Source organism: Asterias rubens, chromosome 5 (genome assembly GCF_902459465.1).
Source record: "Asterias rubens chromosome 5, eAstRub1.3, whole genome shotgun sequence".
In the NCBI taxonomy this organism is placed as follows: domain Eukaryota; kingdom Metazoa; phylum Echinodermata; class Asteroidea; order Forcipulatida; family Asteriidae; genus Asterias; species Asterias rubens.
Genome location: NC_047066.1, coordinates 2,895,924 through 2,913,967, shown reverse-complemented (window position 1 = coordinate 2,913,967; position 18,044 = coordinate 2,895,924). Strand labels below are relative to the sequence as shown.

Here is an 18,044-nt window from a genome sequence, read left to right as displayed (position 1 = left end):
AAAATTTGAGATTAGCTGGTCGTTGAAGTTGCGAGATAATAATGAAGCAAAAACACCAGTGTCTCAAAGTTGTGTGCTTTCAGATGCTTGATTTGGGGACCTCAAAATCTAATTCTGAGGTCTCAAAATCAAATTCGTGGAAAATAACTTCTCTCCTCGTAAACTACATTACTTCAGAGGGAGCCATTTCTTACAATAATTTATACTATAAACAGCTCTCCATTGCTTGTTACCAAGTAAGTTTTTATGCTAACAATTGTTTTGAGTAATTACCAATAGTGTCCACTGCCTTTAATCTACTTGCCCATCTGGATTGTGAACTGGTTGTCTGTGAAACCAACGTATTCGGGGAATGAACTTAATTAGATGGTGCTTCATGGGTGCCAGCCTCTCCGCTAAGGTGAGTCCTTGAAGGATGGGATTCACTCTTGTCTAGAAGGTAAAGCTGATGAATCGCTAGACTTGAAATGGCTGTAAAACAAGCAAGAAAAAGCGGAAATGCTAAAATATTGAAAAGGCACAAAGGTTAAGTAGTTTTTGTTGAAAATGCAAAGTTTTCCCCATGATTTAAATAATCTCAAGTTTGTGTATGAAGATGTATGATTATGTAACATTAATAACAACAATTTTGGACTGAACACTGATGATTGAATGAATAGAAACACCAGAGCTTGAGTTCCGGTGCTCTTATCCGCTAGGCCACGGTATGACCGTAGCAAATGTAACAGACAGTAGCCGAGAGTGACATTTGTGGAAAGGGTCAGCATCAGGCAATTTTTCTAAAATTTAAACCAACTACAAAGTGTTGTCATCATTCCACATTACCACTGATAAGTAGGAGCACCTACTTAAGAAACGTTTATGAATAAACTTCAACATGATAGCAAAGTAGTCAATTTATTTCAACAATGAGCAAAGATGAAAACGGAAGATGTAAATGCAATGTAGATGTATCATCAATACAGAAAAATCATATGTAATAGCAAATGGTCTATGTATTAACTAAAGAAGCAATACAAGTTGCAGCATAACAAAAACATGCAAAGTATCAAATTCACCTATTCTTTCTATAATAAAAATAACCCTCTTTCTCTCTAACCACTTAATTTCAGCTACTGTGGTTTTATTGTGGTTTTAAAGGCAGTGGCCATTACTCAAAACAATTATGAGCTATTAAAACCTTACTTGGCAACGAGTAATGGGGAGCCGTTGATAGTATAAAAAACATTGTGAGAAACGGCTCCCTCTGACATGTCTGAAGTAACGTAGTTTTCGAGAAAGAAGTTAATTTCCACGAATTTGACTTTGAGACCTCAGATTTGAAATTTGAGGTCTCGTAATCAAGCATCTAAACGCACACAACTTCCTTTCATTATTATCTTCGCAACTTTGACAACCGATTGAGCTCAAATTTTCACAGGTTTGTCATTAAAAGGTATATGCATATGTTGAGATACACAAAGTGAGAAGACTGGTCTTTGACAATTACCAATAGTGTCCTGCTGTCGATTTCACAACAACTCTTCTTAACTTAAGACTAATCTTAGGACTTAGGACGAGTCCTAACCCTGCACTACAGCATGTAAACCTTAAGATTAATCCTAACTTAGGACGAGTTACTCGTCCTAACTCGAGATAAGACGAGTCCTAACTCTTTGTGAAATCGACCCCAGTGTCTTTAAATGATAGATGCACTATATCGGCCAGCAATATCATGTTGGGAATGCATCTACATGTACATAGTTAACCACTCCCACTGTCTGACTATTCAATATCACCCACTTTCCACTTTCCACTTTCAAATGAGTAGTTTGTGGAACCACAGATGATATTAAAAAAAAACTAAATTTGTTGACTTTGAAAATGAGCAGTTTTTAGAACCACGTACCTAAACTATAGACACTACTCTACATGTTTACACATGTCTAATACTACAGCACACATTTATACATACACAGCATGCCAGCACATAGATGCATTAATTGGCTCAATAGCAATCTAACATTAGCTCTCTTCATGCAGAGCAAACTCGTTGTCTTCTTGGTAGAAGATTATCGGCTCCTCAAAGTCTCGGACTTTCTTCTTTGGGGACTTTTGCTTCTGGGATAAAACATGCAGATGGGTATGTAAAATGGGCGACGGGTTGGGGGATGGGTATGGGTACAACATGCAAATGAAGCAACAACAAACATGGAATTCAAATCTTTGCATGGTGGGAGTATAATCAGGTGAGGTTTGTAAAAGCACCATGTACAATCTCTTGAATAGTGTTCTTAGAAGAACCAGTGGTTGACAACTCCACGTAATGCTTGGACAAATTATTAGGAAAGGTAAGTGGAAGTGTCGTGGCCGAGCGAATAAGAGCACCGGTCTCAAGCTCTGGTGTTTCTGATCAGCAGACTGTGGGTTCGAATCCCCAGCCGTGACACTTGTGTCCTTAAGCAAGACACATAACCATTGTTTCGTCCTTCGGATGGGACGTAAAGCCGTTGGTCCCATGTGTTGTGTAACGCATGTAAAAGAACCCAGTACACTTAGCGAAAAGAGAAGGGGTTCGTTCCGGTGTTCCTGGCTGTGGCTGCTGTATGCGCCGTAGCACCTTGTAAACCCTTATAAGGTGCTACATAATTGGGTCTCAGAATTCATCACTGCAATAACCTGTCTTTCTGAAAGTTTGTATATACTCAGCGCCTTGAGTACCCTCTTTGGTAGATATGTGCGCTATATGAGACTTTGATATTTATAATCTCTTTTGAGTAGAATGGGTTCAGAGAAAAGAATGTTGCGTCGTCAACCACCGATTCTTCTCATAACCAACACTACTCAAAAGAATTTAACACATGGCGCTACCGCAAACCTCACATGAAAAATGGAATTTAAAAAGGAATGGTATAAAACCATAAACAAGTAAACTATTTAGTTAGTTAATAATGAAATTAAATTTGAAATAAAAATCGACAGAGCTATGCTTTCTTTGATCTGGCTTTCCTAGCAAGTTGGAATTAAACTAGTTTTTTTAATTGATGGCTAGTAGAACTTATAAAATGAGTGGGCAAGTTGGCATTAAACTAGTTTTTTAATTGATGGCTAGTATAACTTATAAAATGAGTGGGCAAGTTGGCATTAAACTAGTTTTTTTTAATTGATGGCTAGTATAACTTATAAAATGAGTGGGCAAATTGGCATTAAACTAGTTTTTTAATTGATGGCTAGTATAACTTATAAAATGAGTGGGCAAGTTGGCATTAAACTAGTTTTTTAATTGATGGCTAGTATAACTTATAAAATGAGTGGGCAAGTTGGCATTAAACTAGTTTTTTTAATTGATGGCTAGTATAACTTATAAAATGAGTGGGCAAATTGGCATTAAACTAGTTTTTTAATTGATGGCTAGTATAACTTATAAAATGAGTGGGCAAGTTGGCATTAAACTAGTTTTTTTTAATTGATGGCTAGTATAACTTATAAAAAGAGTGGGCAAATTGGCATTAAACTAGTTTTTTTTAGTTGATGGCTAGTATAACTTATAAAATGAGTGGGCAAGTTGGCATTAAACTAGTTTTTTTAATTGATGGCTAGTATAACTTATAAAATGAGTGGGCAAATTGTTCCAAACTCTTTAAAAGTTAAATGGCTGTAGCGAAAAAGAAACTACTAATGATTTTTCCTCTTAACTTTATGTATTCGGAGTTCTCCCCTGTTTTTTCCAAAACTGTTTCTGGACCCAAATTTGGGGATAATTGGCAAACGACGCTGAACTAAAACAAGGTCTTCGGAAAGTTTTCTATCTTGGTTTTAAAAGCCTGACTGTGCAATCTGGAGTATATTATATGGTTTTCTCATGATGTTTTTTTATGAAGAAAAAAAAATGGAAAAAAAATGCACATCGGCAAATCAGGCATACAGCCCAATACCCTAGCATAATCAAAAATAATAATAGTAATAATAATAACCCGTTTTTATATAGCGCTTTTCACACCCGGAGGGCATCCCAAAGCGCTTCACATTATTACCCCTGGTCACTGGGCCTTAATTCACTCCTTAAACCATCTCAGCTCCCTGGTGGGGAGTATACATCCCTGTGCAGCATGTGCACGGAGATAACATTGGTATGCAAGGAAATGCCATTCTTGATATTGAACGCATATAGTTATCTTCTATAAAGCTAACAAAGACAAATGCAAAGCAACGCTAACAGACACAAACATTCAAAAGACTTGATGTTACAACTTACCTTTGAATCGCTGTAGAAATTCTCCTGGACTTCTTGCCTGGTACCCAGCAGTGCACTGTCCCCATTCGCATCATAGTCATCAAGGAGATTCATTGTTGATGCAGCCGGTAACCCATCAAGTCTGGTAGTTGGCATTAAGGAATTTTTGTTTGATAACATCCGAGACCACAACACCAAACGAGGGTACATTTGTAATTGTGTCTTTCAGTCTACTGTACGATTTAGATGTTATATTTGAGGTTAAATCTGATCCTAGCCAAATTTCAAAATGGATAACAACTTCTTGCTAATTTCTCCTGAGGACAATCAGAAACTAATGGTGAAAACCATGAGTTGTTTGTTACACCATTTGAAGTTGAACACAAAAAAAAATTGCCTAAAGCAGAATTTGAACCCTGCTCTTTACCAACTGAGCTACTCATAGAGAGATAGACATTTCATGTACAGTGTTATCAAATGCCTTACTAGAATGTTCTTTTTGTTTTGATGTCACTATTTCACTTTTGTATGATTTTCTGTAGTGTTGGGCCGAGCGGTTAAGCGCACCGAATTCAAACTCTGGTGTTTCTGATCAGCAGAGTGTGGGTTCAAATCCCCTGCCGTGACACTTGTGTCCTTAAGCAAGACACATAACCATTGCTTCGGATGGGACGTAAAGCCGTTGGTCCCATGTGTTGTGTAACGCATGTAAAAGAACCCAGTGCTATTATCGAAAAGAGAAGGGGTTTGCCCCGGTGTTCCTAGCTGTGGCAGCTGTATGCGCCGTAGCACCTTGTAAACCCTTACAAGGTGCTACATAAACAAGTCTCAGAATTCATCACTGCAATAACCTGTCTTTCTGAAAGTTTGTACATACTCAGCGCCTTGAGTACCTTGTTTGGTAGGGAATGCGCTTTATAAGACTTTGATATTATTATTATTATTATTATTATTATTATTATTATTATTATTATTATTATTATTATTATTATTATTATTATTATTATTATTATTATTATTATTATTATTATTATTATTATTATTATTATTATTATTATTATTATTATTATTATTATTATGTTGATAAGTGTTCCAACATTTGATAGCATAGTTAACAAGGCACTTGCGCTTCCCTTCCGAGTGAGTTTGTGGGATTGTCTTCATGGCTTTTTGTTTTCATTTATCTTTGACTTTCTATTCATATTAAATTCAAATTAAAGTTTGAACTTATTTCATTTAGGTTTATTTTTTCGACTCAACATAACATGTGACGACTGTAGTAAAGAGGATTACCATTTCAAGTTTACATAAAAAAAACTATAAGACATAATATTAATAAATTAAAAAAATTAAAAAAGGAAAAGCGATAAAATTCATAAATACTTGACAGTTATTTTTTTTTTCCAAACGGATGAAAGGATACTGAGGTTTTGAGCTCTTCTTCTTCTTGTTGAACTTCTTTGCCATTTGAGTGAACTTGTACCTTGTGGCTGTGAATAAAAAAAACCCATCAAATTAAATCGATTTGGAATGGTCTGAGTAACTCAAATAAAACTTAAAAATTACTCTTTTCAAAAGAAGAAAGAGACAAAATTCTGTACGAACGTTCATAGATGATGACTGTTTGTGTAATTTAGGTTCTATTAACTTTTGTGACTTGTTCAACAGTCAGCTTTGTTGTGTTTGTCAGCTGTAGCGTCTGTACAATATGTACTGGGGCTGTTTCGCACTTTCATGGTAAAACGACCCACTTTAAAAATGACATTGAGAGAAAAGCAAGTACAGAGATAAGCCATTTGAAACATTGAAATGAGAAATATGCTCTCAATTTACCAAGAGCAGGGGTGGATTTCACAAAGAGTTAAGACGAGTTACTCATTCTTACTTAGGACTAGCCACACGTTTTGTATATCTCCTAGGACTAGTCCTAAGTTAGGACTAGTCCTAACTCTTTGTGAAATCGACCCCTGATCTTATGTAAAGAAAAAACATTTTCCAGTTAGGCTGTTTTTTCCATGGAAGGGCCGTGGTGAGGAGGGTAAAGGTGCATGTCACCTCTTTCATGAAACCCTGCAGGCAAAGGAAGGTGATTAAAACCTACTTACTCTTTCCCATGTGAGAGAGTTTATTCCTAAACTCAACATCATCAGCTGAGATGCCCCCAGCTGCCCCTGCCTGGGGCAAGGCACCTGGTCTGGCTTGGCTGGCCTGGATACTCCCTCTAGATGATTCAGGAAATTGGTGCGGGACAGCGGCGGCCGTCACAGACTGTGAATAATCTACAAGATAAAAATCTCAAATTAGATAAAGTATATAGGATTTGAGGCATTGCAGAGGTATCAATATATATTTGGTTTGCGGTAACACCATGTGTGTATCTACTTGCCAGGTAGAGTTGTTCTTAGGGGACTGTCTTGCTTTATTCTACTGCCGTGGAGTAGATAATCGGAGGTTCGGGAGACTTCTCAGTTCTGAAAAGAACTATCCTGCTTTTTATCTATTCGATTATCTACTCCACGGCAGTAGAATAAAGCAAGACAGTTCCCTAAGAACAACTCTACCTGGCAAGTAGATACACACATGGTGTTACCGCAAACCAAATATACATAGATAAATTATGTTGTTTAAAGTTGTGTAGTATGTAGTGTTTTAAAGACGTTGGACACTATTGGTAATTGTCGAAGACCAGTCTTCTCACTTGGTGTATCTCAACATATGCATATAATAACAAACCTGTGAAAATTTGAGCTCAATTGGTTGCCAAAGTTGCGAGATAATAATGAAAGGAAAAACACACTTGTCACACGAAGTTGTGTGCTTTCAGATGCTTGATTTCGAGACCTCAAAATCAAAATTTAAATTAAGTGACACACTTACCGTTGTCGAGAGCGGCGATGAATTCCGGGTTTCTCTGGAGCTCCGTTAGAAACTCCTCGTTCTGTAGAGTCAGAGCGAATCTCTCGTCTTCAAGCATCTGCTGCATCTCTACATCGTTGATATCAATGCTCTTACGTTGTCTTACATTCTTCTCCATTCGCTGCCGGAGATCGGCAGATACCATTGTACTCTGCTGCTGATGTGGAACTGAAGCGCCCTGTTGGTAATAATAATAAAAATATTAATATATATAAATTATTTTTGGTTTTACTCCACACCAATGTGCGTAAACACTGTATATTTAGTACTTTCCCCAAGTTCTGTGAACAAAATCACAGGCATATTACTTGGGTGGAATTCGAACCCTTGACCTTTCGCAAGTTTACCAATTGTCTTACCAACTAGACCACTGAGATTGCCTGGTAGCTAGAGGCAGTTCGCATTCTATATATCTATAGTGCCTCAACACCTTCAGAAGAAATTCTCTATCGTAGCCAATCCAAATGGGTTATAAAAATAGCGCTGATTAAATCGCCACTGCCAATATGCAGTCTGTGAATCGGGTCAGTTTCATTGGTCTAGGACACTAATAGGATGAAACTTCATCAGGTTCCAACAAATGAAGGAGTGAACACTATACTGAAAAAAAATGATGGTTGGAACCTTGTATCTATCCATGAAGAACGCAGTGCTAACCTGAGTTGTCTTGGCTGGCACCACTCTAAGAAAGTCCGACGGAAGGTTCCCAAGTAGCGGAGGGTTCCATCTGGAGTGTCTTGGTACCGCGGCAGCGGCAGGAGGGGTCCCAGCACCAGGTCGACTGGGAAACAGAGAGGATGGGGGTGGCATTTGGGCCATCCCTGAGGGGGTCGGAGTGAACTGAGTTAGTGATGACTGAGGTGGCCCGCTTTGCATCGGAGTTGCGGGAAGTTGCCTTTTGCGCATTTCCTGAAATAAATAAATCAAAGATATAAATAGTCATAACAGCGTTGGTCTTTTCACAAACAATTTATTCCATTTTCTTTTTTTAACTTGATTCAGAATGACCTGGAAGATATGTCTGACCTTTTAAGGTATAAGAGCAAGTAGACTAATTCTAGATTCAAATTTTTGTTTGACACTTTCTTTAGAAAATCACCATAAAGTAGAGTTACTATCAGTGAGGCTTCTCAGATTGTGTGTACCCATTACAGATTATTCTTACTGTGTGGGCATATTTGCTCCGGATTTTCGCCAGTAACTATTAACAAACGTGACCAAAAACATTTTCTTGTATACATCTACATACCATTTATGTAGGACTTATTTGACTTGAATTTATTCAGAAAAAAACATGTCAAAAATATGAACACAACAACAGTAGAAACGAAGATGAAGTAATCAAAATAGAACATAAGATAAAACTACAGCACAAAAATATCCAAGAATAACCCAATATTAAAACAATCAAACAGTTCAAATAAGAGATGATCACAGGGTGTGCGTGATGCTTCTCATCACAGTAACCTTTGACCTACTAACCTGTGAGAATGGACTGTTGGGTGATGGAGGGGAGTAAGGAGGTGGCTTGTCCACCATGGCTGGAAGTCCTCCTCTATCTGGAGTCATGGGTGTGGTGCCTGGCGGGGGGCTACTAAAACCCATATTCATCGGATCTCCGTATTGCTGTACAAATAATAAATAATAATATTAATAACCGTATTTATAGCACGCCTTTTCCAAAGATACAAAGCGCCAGGTATTTACTGCAAGGTGTGCAGGTGTGTGGGACAAAGTTTGAATTATGAGACCTAATCCTTAGCACCATGTACTAATGGTTGCATGGTGCTGTGGCGCAATATGCTGCCAATCCAGCCACGAGCACTGGGGCGAACCCCTTCTCTTTTTGATAAGTGCACTGGGTACTTTTCACAACACATAGGACCAACAGCTTTGTATGTCCCATCCGAAGGACAAAGCAATGGTTAAGTGTCTTGCTTAAGGACACAAGTGTCACGGCCGGGGATTTGAACCCACACTCTGCTGATCAGAAACACCAGAGTTTGAATTCAGAGTTTAAACCCATTTGGGTGAATGCATCCAAACAGTACACAGTCAACCCTCCTCCTGTCTGACCATGACAACAGCCCCCTTTAAATGACCACAAGGAGAAACAAAGCTTGACAATAACTTACAGGGAGTTGAGGATGCTGAGGAGGCTCGGTTGTCTGTTGAGGCATATCAGCAGCCAAGGTTAGTAGTTGATCTATAGTAACATCAACTGCACCATTGTTTGCTCGAAGTACTGTTTCTATCACATCCTTGTCCATGGTTGGAAACATGGTCTGAAATACAAGAATAGAAAATTTCCTGTTAAAGCGCCGCAGACACTATTGCTAATTACTCAAAATAATTGTAAGCATAAAAACTTACTTGGTAATGAGTAATGGAGAGCTGTTGATATTATAAAACATTGTGAGAAAAGGCTCCCTCTGAAGTAACATAGTTTTTGAGAAAGAAGTAACTTTCCACCAATTTTGATTTCAAGACCTCAAGCATCTAAAAGCACACAACTTTGTGTGACAAGGGTGTTTTTTCTTCCATTATTATCTCGCAACTTAGAGGACCAATTGAGTTCAAATTTTCACAGGTTTGTTATTTTGTGCATCTGTGAGATACACCAAGTGAGAAGACTGGTCTTTGACAATTACCAAAAGTGTTCAGTGTTGTTAAAGATGCTATGTCAGATTTTTGGCCGAATTGACCCAAAAATTGTGATTTAAAATTTTGATTTTGAAAAAAAAAAAAAAAGGTATTTTGATGGGGGTCGAGAAAGTTACAAGCTTTCATTTCAGCCATTGCTCGAAAAAGTCCGCCAATTATTAGTAGCAGTGAAATAAAGTGCTCAAAATTAGTTTTTGTCGGGATCCCGACAATAGGCCTATATCACGTGACCAATTCTTATGTGTTTTATTAGAAACGTTTCAAATTTTTGTCATGGTTCCTGACAATTAAAAGTAAAAGTTAAACTTTTTTTCGTTAGAGCGGGTAATACTCTTTGAAATACCATTCACTCAAAAAAATAATTTGTTTAATGTTTGGGGCCAAAAATCTGACAAAGTATCTTTAAAGCACCAGGACAACATCGGCAATCGTCATATAGACCTGGGCCGAATTTCACAGAACTAATAAATGAAATGGAATTGCTGCAAAGCTTACCTTAAAATCTGCCATAGCCTGATGGAATTCCAGCTGGCGTGTTGCTGCCTGTCCAGGAGCCCCGCCCACAGCCCCGCTCATGGCTGTGTTATTAGGCATCAAAGCAGTAGGTGGTCCGCTCTGACAGCGGTTCTTCTTGCTCTTTTTGCTCTTCCCTGAGGGAGGATGATGCATATCCGGTGCTGTTGCCATGGTAATACTATCTCTATCTTTGCACGTATTAAGTGTCTTAAAAAAAATGTGGTAATACTACCTCTTTCTTCGAACTTATTAACAGCCTTTAAAAAATTATTTGAGTACAAGAAGTACAAAAATGCAGGAATTCTTGAACTGGAATTTTCTAGAAAAAAATTTGGGTTGAGATTCTCTCCAAAGTAGAGACGATATCAATCATCGCCAATTGTCCGTTTCATGGCTAATCCCGTCACAGATGTTATTCCCGGCAGTGGCGATTGGAATCAACTTCTCAGATGGGATCAGGTGCTTAAACCAGATGGGATCTGCAAAACAATGCAGGAGAAAAAAAGTCAAAACTCATTAAAAACCATATATAAATGTTACATTTTGGTAATGAAACCAAAAATCCCTCATTAGTGAACTTAATGTAGTGTAGCTCGCAAGCCTGAGGAAACCTGTAAACAAAGAGTGCTTGCTATGTGGACCAGAAACGCTGGGGTTAACCCGTACTCTTCACCAGAAATCTTCGGAAATTTAAAATCAGAGGCATGGACACAATGTGGACTGTTCATATCTCACTTTGGTGACTGCTTTACTACTTACTTTCAAGAAAATTTGAAGGCTCAAGGAGATTTTGAGAAAATCCAGAGAAATTCAGGCGTCTGTATGAAGCTGAAGTGTATTTCACAGGTTAGCAAAACAATTACATCATGTACATGTAGGCGGCCAGCTTGCCAAATCACATTGTGGTTTCCCCGAGAAGCAGAACATCAAGTTTGACATGAAACTGTTTCTCTGTTGAGATTCATGTAGTTCCTTTCCATGGGGACTACATTATAATGAACATGGTGAAACTGAAACCAGGAAATGATATTGTTTACAAACCTCCAATAAATCACTAACAATATACAATCCTCATTGCATCTTTTGACAGTTTCAGGGCTTGAATGTTAATTAATTTATTTGCTAACTTATTCATTATTTTTCTTTATCTGAAAATAAGCACTTTATATTTGTATTATAGGTCAAAGTATATTTCCATACGCAACAGAACGGACCTTATGCATTGATATCATCACGCCGCCATCTTAAAAGTAAAACGCTTATGAAACAATGCAAAGTGTACGTCTTGACGTGTTGCGCACAGGGTGAGCCACAAGGTTCTTTTGACCTCCAGCCGAGGGCGCCCAACTCAAATGGTGTCAGGTGCATAAAGGCCACTTGAAACAATTAAACAAAATTCTTTCTCATTGAAGATAACACAGTGGAATATTTGTTATTTAATTGGAAAACACAAGACCGCCTGACTTGTCTGGTCGTAAGTTTGCTTAAAGACCCTGGACACTATTGGTAATTGTCAAAGACCAGTCTTCTCACTTGGTATATCTCAACATGTATGCATAAAATAACAAACCTGTGAACATTTGAGCTCAATCAATCGTCAAAGTTGCGAGATATTAATAGAAGAAAACAAAACCTTGTCAAACGTAGTTGTGTGCTTTCAGATGCTTGGTTTCGAGACCTCAAATTCTATCTAAATCTGAGGTCTCGAAATCAAATTCTTGGAAAATTACTTCTTTCTTGAAATTTACATTACTTCAGAGGGAGCCACTTCTCACACTGTTTTATACTTTCAACCTCTCCCCATTACTCGTTACCAAGAAAGGTTTTATGCTAATAAATATTTTAAGTAGGCTAATTACCATTTACCAATTAGTGTCCACTGCCTTTAATTTCATGTCCAGATGTTAGCAGACAACACTTCCCCTTTGAGTAATTTGAGTTCCTAATTTATGAGGGCAACTACACCATGTACACACGGATGTATATAATCATGAGTGCAAATCTTGCCAAACTACATGTTGGTTGTAACACACAAATAAACGAACAAACAAAACAAAACAAAACAAACTTCAATACTAATTGCAACAATCATTCCTTCTGTAACTTTCAATTATGAATAAAAAGAGCAAGCATTTCGGTATTCCAGTAGTACCTTTGACAATATTGTACCATACATGTATCTTGAACTAAATAAAATAAGACAGATGTACATGTACAATGTACTTTATTTGGTTAATACGCTTTTACATGCTAAAACTGAGACGAAACTTATTACTTTTACTCATTTAGGGGCAGTAACAGAAATTTTCCATGTTACATGTGTACCATACCTTAACCCAAAGAAAGTAGTTAATTGCAAACCTTATATTACAGTACACATCATAAACAGGTAACCATTACACATCTTGATTCAAATAGAGTACATCAAAAACAACAATTCATAACTACCTAAGACAGTTTCACTATTCCTATTGGTGGAGAGCGCGTCATGTGGGGGTGTTTAAACCTTTCATAATGACCAGTAAAAAGTGTTGAAAAATGGACGTGACACGCGAGCTTGCACCTGTGCTTATACATAAGACAGTTTCTTCATTCCTATTGGTCGAGAGCAACAGCCAGGACAGTTGTGCCACATCACGCGATACGGGCGACGCGCATAGCAATCTCCTTATAAGGAGTTGTTTACCCCAGGGCCTTACCATTTCATAGCTGGAGGGGTGTTGTATTGAAAGAAATCATTGAACAATTATAATTTTTGCATTTATTTTACTTTTTGACAAAAAGTATTGATGTTTTTTGATCGAAAAGGTATTTATGAATGGGAATCAAAGTGTGTTGAATCGGATTTTCAACTTCGTCTCGATAAAATTATCAAGAACCAGGCCTCGGCGGGTTTAAACCAATAGTTTAAAACCTCTTCACCACACATTGATTCCCTTATTTAAGACTTCAACTGAACTGTCAGTTCCACTGATTGCTTTTGGTTCAATTGTCAATACAGAAAAAATTATTCCAACGATCCCCGCGATGTACTTTATATTGATTCAAAGACAGTAAGCTTACCGTAGCTAGATGATGTTTATTTGTATACACTGTATTAAATAGTCACATACTCTTTAGTCCTTCATTGTAAGACTGAGTGCTTGTTAAGTTGAAAACTTCAACTGTGCATTCCACCGATTGCTTTTGGTTTCAAATTGTCAAACTGCATGAGTCAGCAAGCACCTGACACACTAGGGTACATAAATGGTACGCAACCAGCCAGGTAGCCTGGGAGTGGTAGCAGTGAACTATTGTTATAATATTTTGAAGGTTATGATGTCCCTTCCTAACTGCATTGTAGACCCTCTATACAGTAAGTGTAACCTGGGGGTCGGTCCATATTGAGCCCAAGAGCAGGTTCAAGTGGTTAACGCCCACTGGGAATTCCCCGCAATTGTGTACTTTGTTTGTTTGTTTGTTTTCCCAGCCGTTGTTTTCCACACCAAGTGAACTTGGCAAACTCCCACATGGGGATATAAATGCCAAGCTTGCAGCAGCCAATCTCTCTCAAACAAAATAGGTTTAAACGCTTATAATATGATAATAAATTGCACAAAATCAAACATTGTAACTGAATGCCAAACAAAATGTGAACGTATCAGTTTATGTCATGATCATTTCCTAGTTATCATTCAGTGTGCACAAAACATGTTCAGTCTAAATTATAGCAACATTGCTAGACAAAAATCGTTCCCTGCAATTGATGTATAGAATCGTATTCATTTATTAGTTTCAAGTAAAAAATTCACCTTACACAAGGCCAAAGGGCCACTCAAGGTGAAAGGATGCAAGATAAATCAAGACAAGACATGGCATTGGCATGTAAAGGCCGAGTGGATAAGAGCCCTGCAGCCGATTTCACGCAACACTAGGATTAATCCTATCTCCAGTTAGGCCGATTAACCCGTCCTAACTTAGGATGGGTTCAATGCGTTCAACATCTTCGGATAGGGAACTGCACCCGTCCTAAGTCCTAGGATCAATCCTAGGTTAGGAAGAGTTTGGTGAAATTGACCGCAGGACTCAAGCTCTGGTGTTTCCAATCATGCAGATGGGTTCCAGACCCTGTTCAAGCATTCTGCATCCTTCAGATGGGACATAAAGCCGTTGGTCCAGTGTGTTGTGTAATGCCTGTAAAAGAACACAGTGCACTTATCCAAAAGAGAAGGGGTTGGCCCTGGACCAGAACTGGAATTTGATGCTCATAACCACTCGGCCATGACACCCTATTGTGTAGTTAAGTACAAATGTTGACCACTATACATTTCTGAGTGTGTATGGCCATGGTATGGCACATTGAAACCAGCCTTCGCTCAAATTTGAAGGTTGCAATAAAAAAGCTAGTCCCTGAACCATGTGATGCAGCAATATTATCTTTAGTCTGAGGAATTCAAATTGAATGACAACTTGCTACCAATCAAGTAATTTGTGCCAGACATCATTAAAACGGCTATTAGTCACAAGCAATACAAATCAACCCCGAACACTAAACAGAGAAAAATGCTTCCTAATTTTCCTTCAAAATTAACAGTAACGGTAATGGTTGAAGACAGGTAACTCTTTCTACATGAAATAACAAACCTTTGAAAAGTCAGGCTCAATCGGTCATCAGATTCACATAAAAACAGCTTTAAAAAAACACCTTCATGTAGTTTTCCATCATTGATAAAACTGACAATTGGTTTGGGTGGGAGATGGGAATTAAAGACATGAATTTAATACTGCCTGTACTGCAACAACCGTTGCTGTACCCACTGCACTGCTAAAATATAGGATACCAACTGCCTCTAGCCACCGGGCTAGCATAGCAAAGGTCTATGGTTCCCCATACGAGGGATTTGCCTAAGTTGTTTTTCTTCTTCATAGAACTCGGGGAAAGTACTGAGTAATTGAGTATAAAATGAAATGACAAGCTAACTGGACCCCCTGGCACTTCTGCATACTCTGCTGTTTGTGTAACCATGGACGAATAATGTGCATTACAAACTCATCTAACTGTCTCGAGCATTTAGCCTTCACTCATAGACCCACTGTACCCAAATACACCGATGTGTGTTAGCACTGCACACGTGCACGTAATGTATGTGTAGTACTACACCTTAAAGATGTTATGTCAGATTTTTGGCCGATTTGACCCAAAAATTTTGATTGGGGGTCGAGAAAGTTACAAGCTCTCATTTGAGCCATTGCTCGAAAAAGTTCGCCAATTATTAGTAGCAGTGAAATAAAGTGCTCAAAATTATCAGGATCCGACAATATATCACGCAACCAATTCTTATGTGTTTTATAAGAAACCGTTTTAAATTTTTGTCATGGTTCCTGACCATTAAAAGTAAAAGTTAAACTTTCTTTGGTTAGAGCGGGTGATACTTTTTTTTTTTTTAATGTGAGGTTGTTGAAAGTACGAATGATCAAGAAACTTCCAACCCAGTTATCCAAGCCCCAAAAGGTTGCTTATTTGGGGGTTGATTGTCAATGTTTCAACACTTCAATATAAACTTACAAGAACTTCTTGTATACAATGCCTAAATAATTGACTGAATTTTTGGTTTTTCTTGCAGCATCCATTCCTAAGAATAAATGGACCTGATATGATGTGAAAGTAAAAACTGACAAGCAACAAGAAATGCAAAGTGGTCTCTGTACTATGTTTCTTGTCAAGCAGAGCATTTGTGATCTCCATAAAATTACCTGTTGTTGACATCAGGAAACATGTTCTGATTTGAGTTATTAATGAAAATATCCAATATTTTGATAAAACTGCATGTTTGAATTCAAGTCAATGAAACTGAAACAGGAAATGGCTGTACTGTCTCTTCAAACAATACAATACAATACAATACAAATTTATTGTCCCTGCATGAGAAATTCCTTTGGCCTAATTGCTCATATAAAAACACAGACACAGTTTTCGTCGCCACAAAAAGCCATAAGGCGCAAATTTTAAGAAGGGACAACTTCAAAGATTGTAGCGGCCGCAGCCACTATGGAGCTGTGGAGAAGCCATTCCATTGGTTGGAATCCTCAGAACATTATCTCAGAATGACGTTCAAAAAGTAAGATGGCAACATTATGAGATCCAACATCTATGATTGACGACATAGCGGCACAACATCGCCAAGAAATTACACCCGGGATCAATTAACACAGGATGACAACATCCTTGAGTTGGACTATTTCCAGAAATAAATTATTTCCTGTTCTACCTTTAGGATATCTTCATCCCAAAATCCTCAGGAAGTCCATTTCTTGGTGGTAGGATGTTGTCATCCCAAGGATCTTATCATGCGATGACACGATGTCTAGGATGCAAACAAGCCTGGGCGACTATTGCAACTTGTGTCAAAGTAGCGACTATTGAATGCGTCTGTCAAGTCACGACTACCATTTTCAACTACTCGGATAAAATCCATAGGTTAATCGTGCCGCCACGACTAAGTAAAAAAATGTCAAGGAACACATTACAGTCAGATCCTATTTTGTTTAGCCTGTGGAGGTAATTTGGACTAGACTTTGCTTTCCACTTTCCTGCAGGACCTTTTTAATCACATATGATGTATGTTTTCTCATTACTTTCCAAATCCAATGTGATGTTATGTTTGTCGGCTACTCTCGTACATATGTCTGAAATGTTGCATGTTGTGATATTTGTAACCATCTACCCCCCCCCACCCCCAATGGCCGCAGCAATTGAATTACCATGATCTGCTGGCGAAACATCACAATTTGAATTAATTTTACCGTGCGAGAATTAATAAAATGTCCACTCTCTTTTTAACGATGATTGTTATTACTTATTGTTAACTTGTAAAGTGGAAAAAAAACCAAAAAAACAAACAATGTCCAACATTTGTTAAATCAAAACTGAACTATCAAAAGTATGTTGATGATTGATTCTTCATGGGGCGATAGGTCATTTTCCCATGCTGGACCCACACTCTGGAATGACTTGCCTCTTCAAATCTGCAGTATTTCTAACATCAATACTTTCATTTTCAAGGTTAAGTTGAAAACCACATTGTTTAATCTCGCCTATGTGTAATTGGTCTATTTATTTGTCTTATTTTCCCTGCTGTGTGTGGTTCCCCCTCCTGTGCGCCTTGAGCACCTCATTTTGATGGAATTTGGCACCCTATAATTATAAATATTCTTTATTCTATTATTATTGTTTTCCAGAGCATACTCTGTACTGAGTCAATGAAAACAACAATTTGAAATTGAAGAACTTTACTTACAACTTTTTTGAAGTCTGATCTGAAGAAAGAAAGAGGCCAGCGCAGTGCCAAGTCGAACTAAATTATTATTCTATAGCAAATCCACGCTCACTTTACTGTCTGCAGCTCTTCACCATGATGAAATGGTATCCGTACATCCGTATTAAATTCCCCGATTCTTGGAAATGACAGTAGTGTTTACTAGCGAGCAATTATAAAATCCGTACACACACCGCGCATGAGCTGTGACACAAATCCGTCATGCTGTGTTTCGAGTTCAACATTTAAATAAATAAAGTTGTGTTGCACGTAAAACATGCGCCTTTTCCACTCGAAAACGATAAAAACGAAGTAAATTCAACCTACCATGACATCAGCGATGTGCCTCAGTTGCCTTTCCATAAACCGGTGTCGCTTCACGGCCATCAATTGTCATGTAAAATACCCGAAATGTTTGTAGGACAGTTTACGTTAATCCA

The 18,044-nt window shown here is 38.0% G+C and overlaps 1 protein-coding gene across 4 annotated transcripts; it reads right to left on the bottom strand.

Annotated features, from left to right (window-relative positions):
• Window positions 1-223: 223 nt before the first annotated feature.
• LOC117290696 (CUE domain-containing protein 1-like) lies at window positions 224-18,017 on the bottom strand. Of its 4 annotated transcripts, none has more exons than XM_033772228.1 (10): window positions 17,932-18,017; window positions 10,289-10,788; window positions 9,265-9,414; window positions 8,612-8,755; window positions 7,787-8,038; window positions 7,091-7,307; window positions 6,319-6,492; window positions 5,637-5,703; window positions 4,235-4,355; window positions 224-471 (listed from the first exon to the last, which is right to left on the bottom strand). In XM_033772228.1, exons 2-10 carry the CDS (start codon window positions 10,478-10,480, stop codon window positions 457-459), a joined length of 1,332 nt encoding a protein of 443 aa, XP_033628119.1. In that variant the 5' UTR covers window positions 10,481-10,788; window positions 17,932-18,017; the 3' UTR covers window positions 224-456. The 4 variants fall into 4 exon arrangements, with proteins under 4 accessions (XP_033628119.1, XP_033628116.1, XP_033628117.1 ...); XM_033772225.1 differs by lacking the exon at window positions 224-471 and adding an exon at window positions 1,892-2,100; XM_033772226.1 differs by lacking the exons at window positions 224-471; window positions 17,932-18,017 and adding exons at window positions 1,892-2,100; window positions 17,587-17,890.
• Between the last annotated feature and the right edge of the window lie 27 nt (window positions 18,018-18,044).

Bases quoted from the DNA above. Each gene is read 5' to 3' on its own strand.
- LOC117290696 (XM_033772225.1), bottom strand. From the start codon at position 10,480: ATGGCAACAGCACCGGATATGCATCATCCTCCCTCAGGGAAGAGCAAA. The intron at 8,039-8,611 runs GTTAGTAGGTCA...TATTTATTTCAG, and splicing joins CCAACAGTCCATTCTCACAG to GAAATGCGCAAAAGGCAACT. The intron at 6,493-7,090 runs GTAAGTGTGTCA...TTTATCTTGTAG, and splicing joins CATCGCCGCTCTCGACAACG to ATTATTCACAGTCTGTGACG.